This window comes from Ursus arctos, unplaced genomic scaffold, assembly GCF_023065955.2.
Source record: "Ursus arctos isolate Adak ecotype North America unplaced genomic scaffold, UrsArc2.0 scaffold_30, whole genome shotgun sequence".
Classification (NCBI taxonomy): domain Eukaryota; kingdom Metazoa; phylum Chordata; class Mammalia; order Carnivora; family Ursidae; genus Ursus; species Ursus arctos.
The window spans coordinates 24,478,165-24,503,332 of NW_026622986.1; the positions used below are offsets into that span (position 1 = coordinate 24,478,165).

The 25,168-nt window shown below is 40.4% G+C and overlaps 1 protein-coding gene across 4 annotated transcripts in view; it reads right to left on the minus strand.

Moving 5' to 3' along the window:
* Positions 1-1,028: 1,028 nt before the first annotated feature.
* Positions 1,029-25,168, minus strand: part of PRPF18 (pre-mRNA processing factor 18) — a 94,377-nt gene continuing 70,237 nt past the window's right edge. For all 4 annotated transcript variants that reach the window (XM_057304602.1, XM_026479053.4, XM_044392153.3 and 1 more), the window contains 7 exons: positions 24,395-24,508; positions 19,621-19,767; positions 18,171-18,239; positions 16,001-16,141; positions 15,794-15,865; positions 13,387-13,542; positions 1,029-2,297 (listed from right to left, as the gene is read on the minus strand). In XM_057304602.1, the coding sequence (XP_057160585.1) occupies positions 2,217-2,297; positions 13,387-13,542; positions 15,794-15,865; positions 16,001-16,141; positions 18,171-18,239; positions 19,621-19,767; positions 24,395-24,508 (780 nt within the window). In that variant the 3' untranslated portion in view covers positions 1,029-2,216. The remainder of the gene's footprint in view (positions 2,298-13,386; positions 13,543-15,793; positions 15,866-16,000; positions 16,142-18,170; positions 18,240-19,620; positions 19,768-24,394; positions 24,509-25,168) is intronic.

Consider the following 25,168-nt stretch of genomic DNA (forward strand, 5'->3'; position numbering starts at 1 on the left):
ACAGGAGTCTGGGCCCACGGTAATGAAGAAAGGGAAGAATGGTTATTTCAGGGCTGTGACTGATTTTTAAAGGATGCCTTTCTTATTTTAAAAACAGCTAAAACCAGAAGTATGTCATATCTGCTGAACTACAAGTTTCATGATGTGGAGAATCCAGGAGGTCACTGTTCTGTAATAGCTACATGATTATTTGCACTTAACAGAAGACGTTTAGTTTCAGGGAAATGGAAAGCTTTTCTATGAACCTGCTTCCCTCTACCCAAGCCCAAAATGGTTAACATTCACAGGACTGTAGAAGGTCACCATTTTTTTTTTCCAAACCTTCTACCCATACGGATCAATTTTAGAAGGTACTGGTGTAACATGATAGTTTCTTCTTTATGCGGAGTATTAACTAACAGCAAATGGGAAGACAACATGAAATCAACGGACCACCATGCTGTGGTCTGACTACGAATAAAGAAAAGTAATTTGGAGAGTATTCCTTCAACAATATTTATCAACAAATCCGACACAACAAGACTACATAACTCAGGTCTAGACTAGCGTCCTATCTTACGAAAGTCTCTCTCTTATCTGCCCTAGAGTAAGCTCTCCTAAGTCCTAACTACTTTAATCACAAGAGAGGGTGTCCAAAGTGGGGAGTGGGGTAGGGAGTAAGCCTGACTCAATCAGGACGGCGGGCTCCAGGCACCCTGTGCAAACACCCAGCAGAAATGATCCAACAGGCACGGCCATACACAAGTGACCTCTCAAGCCTTCCCAAAGGGACCAGAAGAGGTGGCCGTGAAGCTACGAGAAGCTACGTCCACCTACGACCCAGGACTCGCTTCCACCACGTCCTCTCGCCCTTTCAACTCCGAACAGGCTGAAAGCGGGAGCAGTCACAGAGCCCAGACACAGTCTGCTAGGTAACCGCTCCCACCGCAGTGGCTGCTGCCGCCACCACCCCCGACGTGAGCACACCCCGCCCCTCAGGCACAGGGCTCAGGAACGAGGACACAAGACCCAGCATTCACTGAGCTCTCGTTCGCCAGGAGGTGTGCTGAGCCTTTTATTTGACTTGAACACCACAGCGGCCCCTGAGGTACACACCCCGATGCCTCACGACCATCTGCAGCTGGGGCAAATGAGGCAGAGAAAGGCTAAGTGACGCCCAGGGTCACACACTCGTGGGGGGAGCTGGGACCTCCAGCTCAGCAGTGCTGACTCGGGAGCACCCCCTTACTGCTACCCGACACCGTCGCTCCGCCTGGGCAGGTCGGCTCCGTTCACCCACCTTCCTCTATTAACTGAGTCCTCTCAACTTGCAGCGCACAGCGACTCGTCACCATTATCTTCGCAGGACACTGTGTGAGATTCAGAAGTCCTCATCTGTGCCAACTCAGACCTGACCTACTGGTCCAGGCAGTGACCAGAGTCCCGGCACCTTGCTCCTCGTAGGCGGTCCTAGCCTGGGAAGAACCAGCGGTGTCGCAAGGTCCCCAGCCTTGGCTGGCCTGACAATCCATTGCCCCACCTTGAAACTTGAAGCACTGGGGTTCCTTAATTTAAACTTCTGTTGGTATAATATACCATCTTTTTCGAACTGTGATTTCCCATGAATTCTTTCTGTCCTGAGAGATGACAAATACTAAAATTTACACTCCTTAGAAGGTAAAAGCAAGCCTTGAAATGCAAGAAAAACAACACTTGAGTTAACAGTAATAACATTTACATTCCAATTCTACTGCAAGATGGCAAAAGTTCGGCAACATTTAAGGGCTATAAAGTTTCATTAAATGGTTCCATATTTTTGTTGAAATATATAAAAATATTTTTTCTAAATGTTACATAAAAGACAATGTGAAAATTACCATATTTTACAGAAAGAATTAAGTCCATCCTCAAATGTTCCTTTTCAATCATCTAACTGCCAGCTTGCAGGTCTAGAGGGAAGAGGTGATTTTAGACCCTTCTGTGACAGTTGTCTACACAGTTAAATTCGAGGAAGTCTTTAGAACTTCACTTTTTGACTAAAGTAAATGACACAAAAATCAGTTTGCAGCCAGAGGTGCTAGAGCCAACACCGTTTCTTAAAACCGAGAGAGCAGCATTAGGCAGAACTCAAACACAGGACACCGCACCGCTGTTCATCCCTCGTTCCTGTTGGTAATTCCAGAAGTCCGTACCACGTGCACTCGAGTTTCTCATGACGTACACACCATACACAGATCTCACAGTGCATTGTACTCCACACATTTGGATGGATCTGTAGGAAAGTGCTTCTGGCAAATGGTCATTAACCTCTTCAATCCCTAAGAAAATAAGAATAAAGACTGGTTATGATTTAGCTGAACTATTCTGAGTTGCCCTTCTCTTTACTCACTGGTTTGCCCATGTCCCCATGAAAATGTGGCAGCCCCCAGCAACACCACTCAGATGTACATGGAGAGAAATGTTTGTTCACATGCACCCAAGATACATACAACATAGAGTGAAACTGTCCACAATTAACAACAAAAGTACTGGCAACAACCCAAACGTCCATGAGAGGAGAATATACGAATAAGCTTTACTATGCTCACAAATGGACCATTTTACAGCAGTAAACATGAACTAACTAGAACTCCAGCAGGTTCCAACAGAGAGTGAAGCCCAAAGTGCCAGCTTGAGCACCCGTGACAGGTACCCAGAGAGCAGCTCTCCCATGTATCTAAAAAGTACCATCCTTGCGAGAACTGAGAAAAGAGCCATTCCAATCACCTTCTGTGTTCATGGGGCAATTCTGTTGATGAGGGATGCTGGTTGAGAACAACTGATATACATGCATCTTAGAAACAACGTTGAATGTAAAAAGCAAGTGGCAAAGGCTACATAAGTATAATGTCATTTTCATAAAACTGAAAAACAATTTTAACAGAATGTACGGCTTATAAATACACACATGGCATGGTAGAATTACTTCTGAAAAAGCAAAGCAATGACAAATTCAGAATAACAGTTACTTGTGGGGTAGAGAAGGAAAACAGTCAAGGATCTTCAGAACGTTCTAGTTCTCAAGCTGGGAATAAGGCCTTTAGATATATTTTTTGTTTACTTTGTAACTGACATATTACATGTATTCTTTTGTATTGCCACATATTACATGATCAAAACATTCTAATATAATCATAAGAACATAATACAACATCACGAACCAAACCCAGCTAATCCTTCAGAATTCAGTCGAAGGACTCCTGTACTGCCTCTGTTCTGTACCTTTGGCATCTGTCACCCGGCTCTGGTTCTTTCAGGCAACTACGACAAACACGAATTTGGATCTCACAAATCTCAAGTGCTTTTATCTCTTCTGCAGTTTGGCCAGTTCTTAACGAGCCTGTAACTTTGTAGTGACTTTTTAAATTGAGGACAAGAAGTGTCTCTCTCAGAATTCATTCGGTCTCTTTCAGCTCATCCTTCACAGATCCTTCTGTGATCCTATAACATCCTTAGTTGGCATTTGGTTTTTAGTTATCCCTCTTCGCTGTCTCATCCACCACTGAGCAAACATACCTCTAAGTCATTATCCAAATTCCTCAACAGGAGAGGGACAAGAGTAGAAACCTGCAACATGCCACTACAGATCTCTCCAGAACAATTCTGGGAGGAGCTCTGCCAGCAGCAATGAATCCTATTAACTCTTCTGTCGACCAGGCTACAAACTTCTTCATTTACAAGGAGACCCTCTGCCCAATGTTTTACTGCAGTCTATATTTAAACCACCGCCACCAACCATAGTGGCACTTGATTTTAATGACCCACGAGGCATTATCTGGCAGCAATGAGTTTAAGGTTTCTCACCTTGGATTTGCAAAAACTGAAGCCACCCAGTTCGTAGCACAGTAACGAGAACAATGAAATCCTATCACAAGCCAAAGGCTGACTATGGTCAGAACTATCAGATACTGAATATGAAAATGTCTATAGCACACTGCCTGCTACTTAACTGGGATTCTCTCAGGATTATCTTTCCTCAAAATGATACAATGAAATAGCATCTGCTCTTAAAACACGAAAGAACTTCACGACCTAGCAGGAAAGCAGTGTGTGGCCATCATTCTACAAGGCAGTAACAGAAGGGCGTATCTAGAAGTCAGAAGGAAGGGCAGAACACAGCCTGGAAAGACACGCTGATGGAACGGGGACCTAAACCATCGTCAATCACTTAGAACTCTTACTCTGTAATTACCTAAGTATGCAAACAGCCCTAATGCGCAGGGAAATCACCAAAAGCAAAACAAAACAAACAAAAAGTCCCTGCAAAATCTCTTTGGTGCCACAGTTAACACAAATATACATCCCTGCAAATACAAACTGAACTATAATCTAACAGATTCCAATCCAAGGATCATGATTTCCAAACACCTTACTGAAAGGCCTTCCCAGATTCAGAGGATCCACGTTATGCTACTGAAGCAGCAGGAGTGTGGAGGAAGGTTACGTTTCCGCTGATTTCCCAGCAGACATCTGCAGGCAGTGCAAAGACAGACCACGTCATTTGCCTGGCTCTGCATTCACGTTTTTCGTGGTCGGCCGTGATCAGGTATGCTTCAGGATGAAGACCCTTCCCTCTCACAGTTCAGCTTCTCCCACTGGGAATTCTAACCATGTGTATGCAGACATGTGCCCTGTAGCCATGGAAATACACGCGACAGCACTAGTGTGGCACCTTACATTTTCTGAAAGAAGAGGTAAGAAGGGAGAGGGCCGAGAAAGACCGAGCCGGCGAAATGCAAGCATTCGTCATTAGCCGCAGCACGGCCAGAAAGACTATGAGCGAACACAAGGCCAACCGGCGCTCAGACTGCTGGAGGTGGTCTTCCCTGTAAGAAACGGAATCTTGGCTGTTGGCTCCTTACTGGAGATATCTGTGATGCTTACTTAACCTCACTAAGCAGATTCTAGGATTTAAAAATAAATACCAGTATCCTGTCTGAAATCTTAGCCGCCAAAAGGTTGTGAAATTCAACAGTCTGAGTCATAAATAGTTACCACGAAACATTACGATCCATTTTTGCAGTAAGGACTGATAGTACACAGCACAAGTTTTTCAAGGGGTGTAAGGTCAGGACAGCATATGGTTATTTTCCAAATGGAAACAAATCTTTTCAATTAGATCCCCCGGGACTTCCCTTTCAAACTGCTTGGGGATGCTTAAACCAGTAAGACAATGAACCGCTTAGCTTAGCTTATTGCAAACCGCTTCTGATTTCTTCTAAAACTGATGGCACTTTTAAACGTAATTTTTATTTCCATGAAAGCAATGCATTTATTTAAGAAATCTTTATTCAGGGGCTACGGTGTGCCAAGTACTGTTCTAGGCTGAGAATACAGGGAACAAAGCAGACAAAAATCCCCATACTCACTGACGTTATATTCTACTGAGGGAACACAGCCAAGAAACAAAAGGAGTATGTAAAACACCTAATGTTAGATGATAAATGCTATGGAGAAAAATACAGCAGAGAACGGGTGTGTGTGGACATGGGGAGCGACCAGAAGAGCATTCTGGCTCTTACTTTAAGTGAACTAGGAAACCACTGCAGAGCTCTGAGCACGAGAGCATCACAATCTGATTCACATTTTAACTGCATCGCTCTGAGTGCTGTGCGGATACTGAAGAGGGGCAAGGATATGGGGCGCATGGCTGCCCCAGTCAGCACAGCATGCAACTCTTGATCTCAGGGTTCTAAGTTCAAGCCCCATATTGGGTGTAGAGATTACTCGAAAATAAAATCTAAAAAAAAAAAGCAAGGATAGAAGCTCAGAGTCCAGACAGGAGATGCTGCAGTAATCCCGTAAGAGAGGCTGGAGGCTGGGCCCAGCCGCAGCAGTGAGGGTGCCGAGAAGGGACCAGACCGCAGACACACACTGCATACAGAATCATCAAGCTTTGCCGACACATAGGTTATGGGCGGAGAAGAAAAATAATGCCATGTTTTGTGTATAATTATTTTTTTGAAGTCGCATATTACTTAAATAATAGCAGTCTTCTGCCTCAGCCTTTCCAATCCCTAATTCTAGCACCCCAGAAGCAACCACTTTAACTCTCCTGTTTCTTCTGGTATTTGCTGCCACTCTTTCTAAATACTGACAGTGCCTGCTTTTTCTTCTGTCTCAAAGGGAGTCTGTGCTGACTTCCTAGTGTGATAGCTGAGATCTCATCCTCCTACACCACACCCACTGGCCCTTCACAGGCACACACACCTAAACGCAGTTCTCTTCCCCTTGCTCCCCAATCACAATTCCTAGTGAATGCAATATTCGCGATTTACTGCATACTGTCTACACAAATATTATTCAAAGCAGAGTCACGTAGGGTATTATGATGATCTCTCCCTTCCTATTTTTCCCTATCTTTGTGTTTGTTTATGGAGATACCACCAATTCATTCTCCACCAGTAGGCTGCGCTCCATGTGACCGAACAGAGCCAGTAGCACATCCGTCCCATTCTTCTCCTGGAGCCCTGTGTTCCAGCCTAGAACCAATGAATTCTGGATCTCTTTCTACTGCTAAGACCCTAGAGCATCCCTTCACCTCCAACCCAGCTGTTCCTTTTCATCCGCTCCTATGCTGGATCCTGTCTCCTGGTCTTTTGTCTCCCTCCGTCACTGCGGCGGAGCACATCTCGAGCAGAGGCAATCTAACGCAGTGGATTCAGGATCACCCAGGTTCAAATTTCAATTCCACCACTGCCTAGCTGCGTAACCGTGGGAACTAACTTCTCCATGGCTCAGTTTCTCCACTTGTAAAACAGAGAAGTTATCCATCAACCTCATACTGTCGCTCTAAGTGCTAAAGTGAAGCACACAGTAAGCACTACATAAATGTTGGCTATGATGGTGCCAGAGGAGGAGATGTGAAAGGTCACATTCTGAAGACACTTTGAGACTTAGCTGAAAATATCTTTAGCCTATATTCACACTTAACTGATAGTTCAGAGAAGAATGTAATTGAGTTGAAAATTATTTTTCTTGCTATGACACAGGTACTCTTCCACTGTCTCCCAGCTTCCAGAACTGTTAATGAGAAGTACAAAGGCATTTGAATTCCTGAGTCCCTGTAAATGACCTGTTTCTTTTCTCCCAAAGCATTTAAAGTCTTTATTTTTTTTTTTTAAGGTTATTTATTTACTTGAGACAGACAGAAGGAGAGGCAGAGAGCATGAGAGAGGCAGAGGGAGAAGGAGAAACTTCATTGAGCCGGGAGCCCAATGTGGGGCTTGACCCCAGGACCCAGAGATCATGACCTGAGCCGGAGGCAGACACTCAACCATCTGAGCCACCCAGGTGCCCCTGACATCTTTTTTTTTTATCTTTGGCCTCCCAATATTTCATTACATTAGGTCTTGATGTGGGAGCCTTCCTGTTCATTTGCTATGTATTCAGTGAGGTCTTTTCATTCTAGATACTCCTAACTCTTCAGCTCTGGAAAGTTTCTCTGCATTAATCTTTATTTCCTACCTCCCAATTTCTCTGTTCGCTTTTTACTGGAATCTGAATAGTGCAGATCTTCTAGACTGACTCCCTCATTCTCTTATCCTAATTCTTTTAACTTTTGAATTTCTGCTATAATATTTAATTGCTAAGAGCCAATTTTAATTCTCTGACTAGTCTTTGTGGTATACTGTTATTTCATGGTTACAGACTTAGCTAAGGATATTAAAGCAAGCTTTTAATTAAGGTGGGTTTTTTTTTTTCTGTTCCTTCTTTCTCTTTTTTTTTTTTTTTTTTTTTTTTTGGTTTATTTTGGTCTCTTTCACACTGTAAACTTTCTCTAAAGTTCTGATGATCCTAGGTGAACATTCGTATTTACCAGTAAGGCACTGAAGAGCTAAGGGAAACTCCCTGAATGGGCAGGGCTTGTCAACAGAGCTTCCTTTGGGGACAATATGGCAGCAAGCTAGTTTTTTTTTTCCACTGGAGGAATACTGAATGTTAGTAACTGCCGATCTTTTTTCTTGAGTCAGTTCACAGAAAAGAATCCTCTAAATTTCCTGAGTGGGAAGGTAAAAGCCCAGCTTCCAGCATCACAGGAACCAGGGGAGAATAGGAACTACAGGGCTCATTTGTCAATACACAGGCTCTCAGTTAAGTACCCTGTTTTCACTAGGGCATGCCACCCTTCCTGAACAGTATAAATCCCTCAAGGAGTCAACTAGCTTTCTGCTAGAGAGGGCAGGAGGGCCCACTTGGCTAGGAGGAACCTCTGGCCAACTTATCCTAATTCTCAACCACGCCTTCGTTTTCAGCCCCATCCCATAGTCTGGCCTCTAAGAAGTACCAACAGCCCCACATCTTGATCCTTCCAGATTCTATACAGTTTACATTAATGGCTCCTTAAGGACTCCTTCCCACACAAATTTAGCCAAACTGATTGTTCTTTCATCAGTATGTTCTAGAAAAATAGCTGCATTTAAATAAAAGTCTAACTGATGAACTGTACACTTAAAAGTGATGAACATGGTAAATTCTGTGTATTTCACCACAATTTTCCAAAAATCTAATTGAAAGCATTACAGAATATTCTAGATAAAGTATAAAAATATCAAATACAGATACAGTTTGGTGTATTACAGCATGTGATACAGGGTACAAATTATGCATCATGAAAGTTGTTTACACCCAGATAAATCAATGAACCATTACATCAACCCGTATCCACTGAAAAGTTGCCAATTTTTTTATTATTGCAGAAAACAGTAACTTTTTAAAACCAAACTACAATCACAATTCTTTAGCTAGACTTGCCTTTTCTTTTATAAACTCTCATTAGTTACTAGGACTTGAGGAAGATTTTGTTGTTGTTAAGTAATCTTTGTACTGAAGTATAAAGAAGACATTTCACCACATCAATTATTTCTGTTCCTGTCACTAGTCTACACTATAAGAACAAAGTCTTGAAAAAGAAAGCACAGTTGTGTCTAGTGATACAGCCCAAGAATGTGACATTTTCCACCTACCTATTTAAAATTCTGTCAATGAGCTGCCAAAGTTCTAATAAAGGAATGAATTAACATGAGACACTTAAGAATTAATCCTGACTTTGGGCTGAAGGAATATTCACCTGACCTGAAACAGAATATTCAAAAAACGTGTACTTACTAATGAAAAGTTAATTTGTACAATTTCAACTATCACCCATAGTTGGGCATAAAAGGCCAATCCTTCAAAAACTGTCTATAGGAATTCTTTTCACACAGGATCATTAAAATTGCATTCATCTAAGTAACTCATTCTAGCCTTTTAAATAACTTATCTGGATCTCGCTACTTGGAATGATGAAAAGTCCCCTTCAAGTATCAAAAGTACAAAAATTTTCAGTATCTGTAGAACTTAATGGACACTTCAACAAAACTGGTAACTTGGGACTCAGTCTGCCTTTCTGACAGAACGGAGCAGGGCAGCGCTCCTTTTCCGTTTGTCTGGATGTGTCTTTAAGAGAACAGATTTCTAGCTCGCAGACTCATCATTTCACAGAAAGTAACAAAGCACAATCACAAGTGAGAATTCCATTTTGAAAACAGCACTTGCCTGCTTAGCTAAGTTAGGTAAAAATTTAGACTCAATGACCCATTTGGGGGAAGAGTTCCTTTATTTGATTACCAGGCTTTCCCAGTGCAGGGTGATCTTTTTTTCCCAAGCATGTGGTTGAGAAACAGAAGATTTAGCACCCAAGTTAAAGGTCTGTTTGCTATCGGTTCAGCCGTCAGCTAAAAATGAAACACACACTGCTTAGATCAGCATTCCCCAAATGTGCTTCTACTGGACACTGGTATTCTGATCACATTAAAAAGCAATGTATGTGATCAATAAATGCTAGCAGTATTTTTCTCTAAAAATTTAATATGGCAGAAAGTATCAAATGGGTAAACAGTATGTTCCCATACAATAACCTGCCTTTAGCGGATCAGAGCCAAGAATGCCAGGAGCTAGCATGAAGCCACGTGACCCACAATGGTGACACAGACTTTGATGCTTAGGGAATGTCCACCTGCTAACCATGAAACTGTATATTCAACATCTGGATCAAGCTGTGACCACTCAGTGCAGTGACTGAAGTGTGTGTTTCACCATTCTGGGCAATATGTGAATATATTATAAATTTTCAAATGTTCCATGAACAAATAAATTTGGCGAATGCCAGTATATATGCCAAAACCCGAAATATGGATTGAAATAACAGAAAATGCTGGGATCGTGGGAATTTACTAGGGAATTTACTAACTTAATACTACTGCAAACAACTTGTCAGAGCAGACTGTTACAGGACACTTGCCTTTTGAAACAGTGCAACTCTAAGAAAAATTATTCAGAATGAATCTTACTCCTCAATCATCTAATCCCCAAAGAAATCTGTTGTAACACAGTACACAGATCAATTAATCTAGATATATCAGGGATGTTATCAGTAGGAAACAAAGAGCACAAACTCAAAAATTTGATGGTAATTCCAAGAACTTTACAAAGGCATGGGATGGGCAGGACTTGGGATGGATAGGAGATAGCAGAGTACCCCAGAGCTAGCAACACTGGGAAGCAGTAGCCAGCCTGTGCTCTGAAGGGCGGGGGGACCGGGGGGGGGGGGGCGGGGGGGAAGGGGGAGTAGTTAACCAAAGCCCAGAGAAGGTAACTGTATGCAGATGGCCATCTGGGAGAAGCTACGGCCTTGGGTAGGAAATGCCATCGATCCTCAGTGACCCCACAGGGAGGAAGGCAGGGAAATAAACACCTCAAACCTGCGCTTCTCCCACCTACAAATGCCTTACCGTCCCTCTCACTGCCTACCCCAACTGGAAACCAAAAAGCAATGTTGTTCATAAAAGCCAGGTTTCTGGGGCACAGGACAAGGGGAGGAAGAGTGGAGAGTGGACCGCCGAGCTAACAGCTACCTGACATGCATTTCAGCTTTTCCTCCTCCTCGTCTTTACAGACAAGTAAAGAATGGCCAAGACGTGAACCTTTTTAAGAGATGTCTTTAAATGACTCAATTATGAAGTCTCTCAATAACCAAGAGCTTCCTATAATCTGTATAAAAGAAGCTTTATCCGAATCTAGGCCAAAAGTGCCATCCGTATTTGGCAAACAAAGTTCTTGAAGTTACTAACACCAATTTAAATCGAACCCCAGATTTGAGACTAATAAACGACACAACCTTTCTTTGATGTGCATGGTGAAAAAACCCTCCCTGTGGTGTGTTTAATTTTTGTGAGCAAGAGAACAAACAACTTTCACAGTTTAAATTCTACAGAGGTTTGCATAAAACCCAAAGATGAAATCATGGTACAATAAAATTGTTTTCAACCATATATCCTAACACAGGTACTTCTCACCAGGATTTCTAAGTAAAAAAATAATTATCCCATACATCCAAGATTCCATTAAATGATGTCCAGAACAGGCGAAATTAACCTATAGCAACACAAGTCAGAAGAGTGGTTACTTTTGATGGCAAGAGGACTAGGACTGGGAGAAGGCATGAACAAACTTCTGGGGTGCTGTTAGAAACGTTCTGTATCGAGATGTTGTTTTCTGTCTTGGTAAACCAATTATCACGCATACTGAGAATCACTGAGCCGTACAATGAAGGGGAGTCCGCCTCACACGCTCACTGCCTTTTAGAGGTTTATTGCACCTCGATATAGTAAGAAATAGTTACCTTCCTGAAGGACTTCCATTATTACCTACTCAGCCAATATCTTAAGGTAGAAAGTGCATTGGTCAGGCAGTCACCAGAGGTCAGCAAACTAGGGTCCGCAGGCCACCCTGCTTCTTTCCTAAGTGGAGTTTTCCTGGAACGCAGCCAACAGCTCCTTTCCCATCACAGGTGCGGGGTCCAAGACGTGCAACAGACCCCTGGGAAATGCAAAGCCTCACGTATTTTCTACCTGATCCTTTAAGACAAAGTTTGTCAACCCCTGACTTAATCTTCAAACAGTGTATTTAAAGTGTTCCTTTTTTTAAGGATAGTCCAAATCCACCTCACCTAAACACCAAAGTCACAGGAGGACTCAAAAGACAGCTTAGCAAATTACCCTGTTCACCGCCATCAAGAACTTCTTCATAAAGCTCTCACGTGGAGATGGCAGTGTTCTTTGGCCTTGAGCTGATTGACCTATGTTGTTAGGTTGATGTTAAGATATCAGAAGTGAGCATTTTATTTGTCCTTACAGAATGCTAATTTGGTGCCACTATTTTAAAAATAGAACCACACAATTTTTTTCTTTTTTAGAAAAAAATTAAGATATTTGGCATATTTAAAAAAATTAAAAAGAAAGTGGAAGCTCGAGCAACACTGACCCATATCCCTCCAAGGGAACAACAAGCTGAAGCATCAGCTGACCCCTCACACCAGCCTCCACTGTCCCTTTACGACAGAGCTGGGACAAAATGAAATACTGCTTCGATTTTTCGTGTATGAAAAGTGGAAAAACACAGTCACCGGTGGTTATTAAAAAATGGAAAGGTCTGTGAACTTCAACAAGTATATTTGAACTCCCTAAATTCTACGACTCATATTAGGGAGTCAGGCTGAACTATTTGAAAATGCTAATATATATGAATAAGGCATAAAGCATGACGCACAAGTTAATCTTCAGCACTTGGAATTGAAATCACGTAACAAGATAATTCATGAATATGGTAATAATTGCTCTCTGGCACAAAATCTGAAAGCACGTTATGCATTCTAAGCAAATTTTACATTTTAAGTAAACTTCCTGAGTATCATCTTCAAACTTTAGAATTAACATCCGGCACAAGTCATTATACAGACACAATCTGGGATTTTTGACAATTTGGCAAAAGTGGGATAACAGTTGACTTTTTTTTCCCCCCAACTAAGGAGAAAAGTTTTACCCAACAACAATGCAAACAAGTTTATGTGAGGCACAGAGGATCATAAGAAAATAAACTATTAACCCTTTAGCCCTGTTTGTGTCGGGAAGTGTCATTAAATGTTACTGAAAAATACATTCGTTAAAGCCAGATTTTTACTACTCATACCTTCTTTTTGGCCCAGTAGATGTTAAATCTATCTGGTAAATAACAAAATGAGATTTACTGCTAAATAGTCTAAATTTGTCCTTCACCAAACTCCCAAAGCCAACTGAAAGAGCATTATTTCAACACAGAGGTAATCAAAGCACAATGCCTCACCCTGTCTTGCGTCATATATGAAACTTACAAGGTTTCTACTGTATTCAGTGAAGAGGTCTTAAGCATAAGTACTTATGGAAAGTGGACTTGTGTCCTATCATACCACATCCAATGTGCTATAATTCTTCATCTGCTATCAAAATTGACAGTTTGGGAACTGTAGAATGTTAACCTCCAGAGCAATTTCTTTCTCTCCCAATTGCTTACCTGAATGTATTTCCGCTGCGTTTCATCATTTAGAACATGTGCAACATGCTTAGAAAAAATCTTTTCTCTACCAGTTCTGGCATGGATACCAACCATGGTGACACCTATGGGCCAAGGGGCATTTCCAATGGCCATCTGAAGATAAGCATCATTAGCCTAAAAAGAAAGTTTAAAGAGATCAGAAAAGCAAAACTATTGGGTTGGTCCCAATTTGTGAAGTGTCTCACAGCCCTTTATGACATAATTTTCCTCCATCTCCTGAGCATGTCCCACTATTCAAACAAAAGAAATTAAAATATGGGGTGACGAACTGCCCTGTCCAGGACCACAAACGTCCATGGAAAACCAGAAACCAAAGCTAATCCTGTGAGTAAAAAGACAAACATTCTTTTGCAGCCTTTGTGCAATGGCTATTAATACATTTCAGATCTGGAATTACCAGGTAGGTAATCTGATGTGCTGACAGAAACTCTAGTTTGGGTCTCCTTTACACCCAGTCTTCTCCACAGGTGGTCACACGTAGAAGATGGAGGCTAACTGGTTTTTCATAAGCCAACCTGCAACTAGACTCACTGTCTGCACAGCAGTGCGGCCTCTGAAAGCAGCAGGGGCTCCGTGAGCTGGGACTATCACACAGGGTCCACAGCAGATGTGTAAACAGAGATTAAATACTAACCCTTGAGCTGAATAGTTACAGGATGAGATCGCTTCACTTTGGCCCCTCTACACTTCCCACCTGCCAAGAACCTTAAAATAAAAGCTACAAAACGTAAAGATAGAAACCGATGAAGACAAATGGTTTTTTTTCTAAACCCAGCCAGCCTGGCTACCTAGGAGGAAAAAAAGGAGAATAAAACAGAGTAGCTCATACAGTCAGGTCTTGAAGAGATTTTAATTTTAAAAACCAAATAGCTATGTGACTGATAAGCAGAGTTGATTTTAAAAATCAGGTACTAGAAACAGGCTAACTGGAAGATCGTTTTCTACCCTGAAGACAAATTTGAATTTGCTCTACCCAGTTTTATAAAGCTTCATTTTAAAGGGCATGTTACACACTTTTATCACAGATTCTGACTTGTGTCAATTTTCGCACTGGATGTTAAATGATAAAATTCTCGGTATTTAGTCTCCCCGAATTTCTAAAGAAAGCTGTCCAATTAGGTTATTGAAGTTTCTTGGTTCTTCTGCAGTTTACACAAAATGAACTTTCACCTGCTTCTCAAATATGAAAATGTAAAAAGTAACAAGAGGAAAGGCATGCTCACTAGTAGGCAGGTGACGTGATTTCTTTCGCAGTGATGCTGACCTTATTGATCCCTTTCAAGGGAACTGTCCTTACTAAATACCATGCAACTAATAGGAACTATCCAGGAATAAAATTTACAGGCGTAAAACAAAAACATTACCGGTGATAAAAGGAACTGGCTCTCAAACGGAGGGAGAAAAAAATCACTATGTTCCCATCATTAGCACAAGGCTCCAGTCCCCCAGGCGTGCTAGCTGACCCCCTGTTTGAGTACAGATACTCAGAGCACAGGAGTAAGCCCTGGCACCCCCACTTTTCTGCCAGAGCCCCACCTACTCTGGAAGGGTCAGCGGAACTGTTGCGCTGAAAATCCCTCCTCCTCACTCTTGAGAAGCACTGGCACTAGAAGCTTCCCTCTTTAGACTCTGCTGATGGGCCAGACGCAGGGGCACGAGTCCAATCCCCATTACTGGGCCAGCAGGCCATTCTCTTTACGTTCCCTGCACCAAATGACAGCCTCCCACTTCCCTTTCTGAACTCCACTCCAGGAGCGCTGGGCCACTGGGGGCTCTTCCCCCCAGCCGCCACTTCCTAGAGCCCATGCAGGAGCAAAGACACTGGGTCTGCTATTGTTGCTGTTCTGAAATGGGAGGGGTGAATTCTGGCGGCCTTACTTGGAACATTTTCTCATACAAGTATAAAGGGTGGTTAAATTCCATTGTATGGTTAGTACAATAGTTTAGCTATATTACGGATTAAGTAGGCTTTTATAGCTGGCCTGGGAAACTAATCTACATAACATTGTTTCTATGGGAAAATTTGTTCCGAGCCATAATCTTGAACAATCTTTGAAATCCAATTCCATTCATGAAATGAACATTGCCTATATATCCAGTCCATGCTCTGAAGAATCTCTACACCTACCTTAAAAATGACTAAAAAAATCAATGTGGTCAGAAAAGTTTATTATCAATGCCTAATAATAAAGCTGACAATGAATTAGATAAAAGGTTTTGTGGGGTTTTTTTCTTTTACTACTAATTCATTTCCCATTTATTAAAGCTCCTATGTAAAACACTCCCACACCAAATGAACACATTATGCACACACAACCTAGATAAGCTCATAACCATGATACTCATGCCCAGCACGGTAATGTACCTTTACATATTCTCTCTGCAACATGAATTTAATAATATCTGTTATGGATTCTTTAATATCAGCAGGAAGATTCTAGAAAAGAAAAAAAAAGCATAATTATTTTTGGAAGCTACAGTGTATAATTACAGACTGCCATTTATTCTAACTTTATATATTCTATTTTTTAAAAAAATCAGTTATATAAAAGCATTTTTCAAGGAACCTTACCCTTTTCCGAAGCTTTCTGAAAAGGGGTCTGAGATAGGACTCAGTCTGCTTTTGAGTAGCACTGTTCAGTTTGCCCTGTACACTGCGCTTCACATAATCTTCTCTGGCATTCAATTCTTTAGCCCAAACACCAAGAAGAAACTGATGAAAGAATGGGTAAATTTAGACTACGATGCCACCCAGTGGTTCAAAAGGTTTAAAAGTTCTCTAAAACACCAAACAGTGTATTATCATCTTTAGAATAAATTTTTTTCTAATTAAAATAGCATCAATATTTAATGAACTATTTCTGCTTATTTTGCATATATGTTTTGTAGTTTTCCCCCAACAAGAACTACCAAATTTCAAATTTCATAGGTAACTTTGACAGAAATAAACTTTTACTCATATTTCTACTACAATTCAACCCACCTAGACCTATTCGCCATCATACCATATGTGTTGTGATATTTAATCAATCTTCCAAGTATGTTGTTGTAATACAGGCACACCCCATGCACACTGCAGGATTGGTTCCAGACCACCACATTAATACAGTATCACAATAAAGTGAGTCAAAGGAATTTTTTAGTTTCCTAATGCATATAAAAATTATGTTTACATTATAATGTAGTCTATTCAAGTGTATGATAGCATTACATTAAAAAAATGTATATACCTTAATTAAAAAATACTTTATTGCTGGGATGCCTGGGTGGTTCAGTCGGTTAAGCATCCAGACTCTTGATTTCAGCTCAGGTCATGATCTCAGGGTCAGGAGACTGGCCACCCCCCCGCCCCCGCACTGGGCTCTGCACTGGGCATGGAGCCTGCTTGAAATTCTCTCTCTTCCTCTCCTCCTCCCGCCTTTACTGCTAAAACATGCTAATCATTATCTGACCTTTCATGTCCTAATCACTGATCACGATTAACCATGACAAATATAATAACAATGAAAAAGTCTGAAATATTGTGAGAATCACCAAAATGAGACACAGAGATACAAAGTGAACAAATGCTATCGGAAAAATTGTGCCAATACACTTGTTCAACACATGGCTGCCACAAACTGTCAATTTGTAAAGGAAAAAAAACAAGAAAAAAAAAAAAAAAAGAAACCCTCCCCCCAAAAAACCCAAAACAACAACAAAAAATCACCAAAGAAAACCGCATTATCTGCAAAGCACAATAAAACCAAGCACTATAAAGTGGGGCATGCCTCTATCTGGACTTTTGTAGTAGAGACAATGATTTAATTAAATATTCCCAATAAAGCACCTGACTAAAGGAGAAAGAAGGAAAACAAAAAACAAAAATAAAGAAACTATAATCCCTCTACCCAGCCCCGGAAAGCCACCCTAGTGCCCCTTGGGTTTAAATGCATCAGGAGCACCGTTTCTAGAGGCAGGTACACAGGGAAGGTGGAGGAGGACATACCCCCCTAGTGGCATTACCTATCGGTAGCCTCTCTAAGGAGAGGCTGTCACAGAGGAAATTCCAGTTCACACTAGTTCCCAAGCCATATCCTCAACAGACCAAGAATCTTGATAACTAATTATGTTGTATTTAAACTGTTAATACAAGTAAAAGCACTTCCTGCGTTTTAATCTCTTGGCCTGAACACAAAGTCTGTGAAGAAATGCTAAAATGAATCCGGCGTTTGCGTACACTCTACCTAAACCCATAAGGCAAGAACTGCTGAGGAGAAAGATGGACTGAGCTCGTCATGGCAGGAATATGCAGCTATCTCTAGAACCAAGAAAATGAACAGTCTCTGAAGGCTGCTGATGGGTTTGGTTTTTTTCACTGCCAAGGTCTTCCCACCTCCTTCCTCTCCTTACTGTCATCACCACTCATAAAAGCTTCTGGAACACTCCCCTCATTGCACTCCCTCCTGGAGTGTTTTTTGAAAATTTTAAACTCCCCAAACTTCTTGTTCATTCCACTGCTGTGATTCTCTTCTGTGTGTTTACATTAACAAGTCAGTTTCAAAGTGCTGCAATGAAGTAAATATACATCTCCTTTAATAACCTCTATAACCCAGTGCACAGCATATCATAAACCGTGTACATGCAAAACATGTTTACTGAGGGATTCCCTTTCCAGGCCTTAACCCTTAAATCATCCAAAAATTAAACAACAGTTTCTAACCAACCCAAATGTCCTCCTTTCCTAGCCTAAAAGCACATACCTTAAGGAACTTGGTAATGATGTCCATGTCCTTATGATCATCGCCTTTTCCTAAAGACTCTCCCAATGCCTGTGAAAACATAATGCTTCCATTCATTAGTAAAGAGCAACAGCTGAACAGACATTCTCAACACCAGTCTGACTATGGATCTTTATTACATATACTAATTTCTCTTTTTAAAAAGCCCAAAGGAATTTCTAGGTAAGTTAAAAAACGAGAAAACACAGATTTGTCACTGCAATTAAAAAGCAAGGTATCTTTTATGAATCAAAAGACAAAAAAAAGGGGCTTAGGAAACTGACGAATGGATAGATTTCTTTTTAAGGGAACAGAAATGTTCTAGAATTAGGTCGTGATGATGGTTGCATCAACCTGTGAATATACTAAAAACCAGTGAACTGTACATTTTAAATGGGTAAGCTGTAAAGTATCTCAATAAAGCTATTTAATAAAAAAGAAAGCCCAGAAATGGTTGCTCACATATTTCTGTCAAATTTAGGGTCCACAGATAAGTGCTGGGGGAATGGGGGGGGGGCACAATTAAAACAACTATGATCTCACGAAGAGTGCAGCCAGGAATGAAAAGAAACAGAAAAATAACAGTTTATGTTTATTAAACAGTAGATGCTTTTAACTAAGCCATGATTTCTGCTTGAGCTAGACATTTAGATAGTACAACACGGCTTTTTAATTAGGATTACATATATATCACTCCACATTCCGCACGCTGGCGAAAATTAAAAAGCAAGATACTGCCAAGTGTTGGCAGGGCTGTGGGAATAAAAGGCACACACACACTTCTGATGGGGGTGGAGACTGGTACAGCCATTCCAGAGAGCAACATGCCAGCACTTGGACAAGTTACACACATATAAATCCAGCCATCCTGCTTCTGAGTCCACAGGGGTTATGTACAAGACTACACATCACAAAGCTGTTTGTGGTAACAGGGAGCTGGGAGCAACCCAGCTCTCATTATGGGGGAACAAAAAGTAAAAGACAGTGAATGCCACAAAATATGAAATGCTACGCAGCAGTTAAAATCAAAGGTTCAGATATACATAAAGCATCAAGGATGGATCTTAAATACAGTTCCAAGTGGAAAAAAGAAACATAAAAAAAATTCTACAGTATAGTATCATTTACGTATATTAAAAACTCAAGCATACAAAATATTACTGGTTTCCCAAGACCACCACCAAATAAGAGGGTGCACATCAATATAGCAAAATGACTACTTCTGAAGGCAGGAAGTAGGGTAATGTGAGTGGAGAATGAGGAAAGAGGGAGTGAATAAATAAAAGCATGAAATAAGAAAAGGGGGGAGGGTTTGTAATGACCACAGACCATGTAGTGTGCTCTGAACTGAACCTTCTGATGAACTCAAGCATCTGCCCCAGGGAATAAAAGACGTGATAGGGTAATGAGATCAGGTGGGTGCAGAGATTACCTCTAACTCTTCAATTGTGGTGTTTTCTTCGTGAACTTTCAAATCATTCTGTGTGTCTTCCTCTCCAGGTTCCTGACCACCCACAAGCTCATTGAGGTACTGTTGGTCGATCTTATCCAAAGCTGCTTTCAGATCATTCCTCAAGCCCTGAGAAAGGTGAAAAGAACACCTACTATGAAATTTCACTGATGTTTCCCTTTTGATTTTTCACTACTAGTAAGTACAATTCATTTTTTTCCTCCACAGGAGTTAAGAACTTAGTAAAACTAGAGACTCAAGTAGGATTTCAATTTATTACACGGCTATCATCATTGTCCAAAGTTAACTATAATGAACATATTTAAATTTAAAAGAATGTATGCACGAAAGCTACTCTGGTCAGAAAAATAAAACATATGGGTGACAAATCCAAATGAGAATATTCATAAATGCTGAAATTTATGAAATGCGCAAGTGACCAGGTCTCCACTAGAGCCCTCAACCCATTTTCCCAGTTTACTTAAAATGTCTAACCTCACTGCAACTACTCTGAATTCCCTTAACATTCAGCAATGTCAATAGGAAACTAGTGTCTCATCTATATACTAGGCTTTTACTAGGTTTCTAATAAACCAGCAAAGTCCACATTATATTCACACCCAGTTTGTGACCATTTGATAAAAACAGAAGCAGCTTTAAAGCTGGACCCATACCTTACACCACATACAAAAACTCAAAATGGATCGAAGATGTACATTTAAGAGCTAAAACTATAGAACTCCCAGAAGACAACACATGGGAAAAGCTTCATGATACTGGATTTGGCAATCACTTCTTGGATACAACACCGAAGGCACAGGCAAAAAAACCCAAAAAAACAAAAGAACAAAATAGGTACATGTTGGACTTCATCAAAATTAAAAACTTTTCTGCAAAGATACTATCAACAGAGTGAAAAGATAACCAGTGGAATGGGAGAAATATTTACAAGTCACTAATCTGATAAAGACTGATATCCACAATATATAAAGAATTGCTACAATATAACAATAACAACAACAAACACTAAAAATGGGCAACGGTCTTGAATAGATGACCACACATAAAAGGCCAGTAGGCAAACACAAAGACGCTTAACATCACTAGTCATTAGGAAAATGCAAATCAAAACCACAGATAAGGGGACGCCTGGGTGGCTCAGTCCTTTAAGCATCTGCCTTCGACTCAGGTCATGATCCTGGCATCCAGAGATGGAGCCCGCATCCAGCTCCCTGATCAGCGGGGAGTCTGCTTCTCCCTCTCCCCTTTCCCACTGCTTGTGCTCTCTCTCGTTCAAATAAATAAAAATCTTAAAAAACAAAAAAACCACACACACAATAAGGTACCACTTCAAATCTATCAGGATGGCTATGATCAAAAATAATAGTAAGTAGTAAGTGCTGGCTAGGATGTGGAGAAATGGAACCTTTCATTGCTGTTAACGTAAAATGGTGCAGCTGCTGTGGAAAATGGATGGCGATCACTTCAAAAATTTACACGTACCCCCACCAAGACACATTCTAATTAAAATATCAAAAAGTAAAGACACGGAGAGAATATTAAAAGTAGCAAAAGGAAAACCATTTGTTGTGCACATAAGACTATCAGCAGATTTTTCAGCAGAAATGTTGCAGGACAAAAGCGGGTAAGGCATACTACATTCAAAGTGCTGCAAGAAAGAACTTCCAACCAAGAATACTCTACATCACAAAGTCATCATTCAGAATTGGAGATAAAAAGTCTCCCAAACAAGCAAACTAAATGAGTTCATGGCCACTAAACCAGCCTTACAAGCAATGTTAAGGGGCCTTCTTTAAGCTGAAAAGGCGGCTAATTAGTAAGAACATATGAAAATATAAACTTCACTGGAATAGGTAAATATATAGAAAGGTGGTAGACTAATCACTTATAAAGGCAAAAGTAGTAAAAATACCTATAACTACAATCATTAAAGAAAAACACATAAAATGTGACATCAAAAACATAAGATGTGGTCGGGAGGAGTAAATATGGAGAGCTTTAGAATGCATTCACACTTACGTTATCACCTTCAAACAGTCTGCTCCAATAATAAAATAAGTCACCAGGATAAAATGCACAGCATGGTGGCCACAGTTAATACTGTACTGCCTACTTAAAAACGGGTAGGAGTAGATCTTGAAAGTCCTCGCCACAAGAAAAAAAAATTTGTAACTATGTATGGTGACAGGTATTAACCACACTTATGGTGGGGAATCATTTCACAACATAAATCTCAAATCACTAAGTTGTACATCTGAAACTAATATAATGTAATAACGTCAATTATACCTCAATTTTTAAAAAACTTACAAATGAACCCTTTAGTATCTGGGACAAGCTTGAGCAAGATTAAAATACAACAGGTTGTAATAAATTAGTATTAATAGTGACAATTTTTCAAGGAATGAAACAGGACTAGAAAAATTAAATCACATACTAATTTAGTAGTTCACATTAGTATTTTAATACCGTCTTCCGATAAAGAAAGGAACTCAGGATATAGAAAAGAAATAAAAGTTGGTAAATATGAAGCATTACAAAAACCACTAACTAACAATGTAAGGTTTTAAACAGGACTGAAAATTTTTCAAAAAATTGCTGTAAACATTACAGCGGAAGAACATTTTACTCATTTATGCTTAAAAGAAAGAAGTTCAACAGAATGACTGTGGGATCCACCAAGTCTACACCTGTCGTGTACATAAAAGAAGTGAAAGCAGGGACTCAAACAGGTATTTGTAAACCTATGTTCAAAGCAGCATTACTCACAACAGCTGAAAGGTAGCAACAACTCAAACGTCCACTGAAGCTGAATGGATAAACAAAACGGGATCCATCCATACAAAACAGTATTATTAAGCCTTAAAAAAGAAGGAAATTCTGACATACACTATCACACAGCTGGACCTCTAAGGTATTACGCAGTTGGAAGGCCAGTCCAAGGGAGCCTTTGGATGACCTTGGCGACAGTCGACATCTGACTGCAATCACATGCGAGACTCCAAGCAAAAAAACTGTCCAGTTCACCCCCAATTAAACCACAGAACCATAAGAGATAATAATAAATTATCTTAAGTTACTAAGTTTCAGAGGCGCCTGGGTGGCGCAGTCATTAAGCGTCTGCCTTCAGCTCAGGGCGTGATCCCGGCGTTATGGGATCGAGCCCCACATCAGGCTCCTCCGCTGGGAGCCTGCTTCTTCCTCTCCCACTCCCCCTGCTTGTGTTCCCTCTCTCGCTGGCGGTCTCTATCTCTGTCAAATAAATAAATAAAATCTTAAAAAAAAAAAGTTACTAAGTTTCAGAGTAGTTTGTTACAGACATAAAGGACTGAAAAAGATTTTATAATAACTGTTTGAAGCTCCTCAGTTTTGGGGTGGTTTGTTACGTAGCCATAGATCACCACACCTGTCTCTCAGTAATTGACAGAGCAAAAAGGTAAGTTATTAAGACCACAGAAGATCTGAACAACACTACTGTAACTGACATTTACACAACGTATAAAAGACATTCTTTCCAGGAGGCTATGGAATATTCAGCAAGACAGACCATCTGCTGAGCTATAAAACAAGATCAAAGCTGTAACTGTTAAGCTTTTAGAGAAAATAAAGTATCTCTTCAAAACCTTGGGATAGGCAAATATTTCTTAAGAAAAATACCAGAAGCGGTAACCATAAAAGAAAACAGTGGACTTCATCGAAATTTAAAATTTCTGCCCATCAAAAGACACCATGAAAAGAACAGGTAAGCCAAAGACTAGCAGAAAATAGTCACAAACCATATATCTGTACATCTGCAAAGGACTTGTATTCAGAATACACAAAGAACTCCTACAATTCAAAAATAAAAGGGCAAACAACCCAATTAAAACATGAACAAAAGACTTTAACACATGCTGCCCAGAGAAATATATGGGCAATAAGTCTACGAAAAGACACTCATTACCCTTAGTTAACAGGAGGCTATAAATAGAACTGCAAGGAAATATTACCACACATCAAGAGAATGGTTACCATTTAAAAGACTTAAAATAACAAATATTGATGACATTTAGAAATATTTGGCATTTCTTAAGAACTAAAGCACACATTTACTTTTATTATTCAGCAATTCTACTTCAGGTATTTACCGAGAGATAGAACATATTTACCGAAGAGAAGTTAACACAGGTCTAAACAGACCTGTTTAACAATGTTCCTAGCAGTGTTATTCGTAACAGCCCGAAGCTGCAAACAAATGATGGTATATCCCGACAACTATCATCAGCAATGAAAAGGAACAAACTACTGATTTCTGTAGAAACAATAATTTTTTTAAAAATATGCTCAGCATAAGAAGCCAGGCATACTCTCATGACTCCATCTATATGAAATGCAGAACAAGCAACATTAATCTATACTGATAGAATTTTCAAAGCTGTTTGCACAGGCACTGAGGAGAAGGAAGAGGACTGGCTAAGGAGGGGCACTAGGGCACTTTCTTGTGTGAGGAAAACATTCTGTACCTTCCTAAGGGTGGTGGTTATGTGCTTGGAGTGGATTTGTCAAAATGCACTGAACTACATATGCTTAAGACAGGTGCTTTTTAAAAAAATTAAAGAAAACTTACATTCAGCAGCAGTAATCTGGCAACTTTACTCTTCCATCTTTGCCTATAATAATGCAATTACTCAAACTCCATACTATTCTTATTTATGTGGTAGAGTCATCTTTCTCAAGTTTTGTTCTGACTTCTTACCTTGTTTACTTCCGGTGTGAGGATCTCTATTTTTCTTAAACGTTGAAAAGCATCATAATCAGTTTCTCCAAATAGTCTGATTGGTTCTCCTCTTTCTCTCAATCTTCTGATGACCTGTAAGAAGTAAGAACAATAGGGACACCTGGGTGGCTCAGTCAGTGCAGTGGCTGCCTTCAGCTCAGGTCATGATCCCAGGGCCCTGGGATCGAGCCCCACGTCGGGCTCCTCGCTCAGTGGAGAGCCTGCTTCTCCCCCTGCCTGCCTCTCCTCCTGCTTGTGCTCTGTCTCTCTGACAAATAAAATCTTAAAAAAGAAAAAAAAAAAGCAATAACAATAATAGCAATTCCAATGTTTTTAGTAATAGTAAACCCTCCTTTAGGTGACCAAATACTTATTTTGAAATGCAGATAGAAAAAGTCAGTTGTGTTTGTTTTTTCTTTAATTTTCCATGAATGGATATAACAAGTTACTGTCACACCTTAAAAAACCCTACCATGTTTAAGGTCCTCTGGCTGACTGTTTGAGCAAAGGCTCCATCTGTATACCAGACTACCTAAGAAAAACATTACGATGGGAGTGGGAACTTTTACATACAGAAGGAAAATGAAGTCCAGAGTCAGCTGATAACTCATGGACCAGAGCCTCGAGTCAGCATTCCGAGACTACATTAAAACCACTCATCCCCCAGAAGAGAAGTGAGTAATGATCAGGGCAGGGCACAGGTCAGGCTTTTGAGGAGCTGATAATACAGTGTCTTGACTTGGGTGATGATTA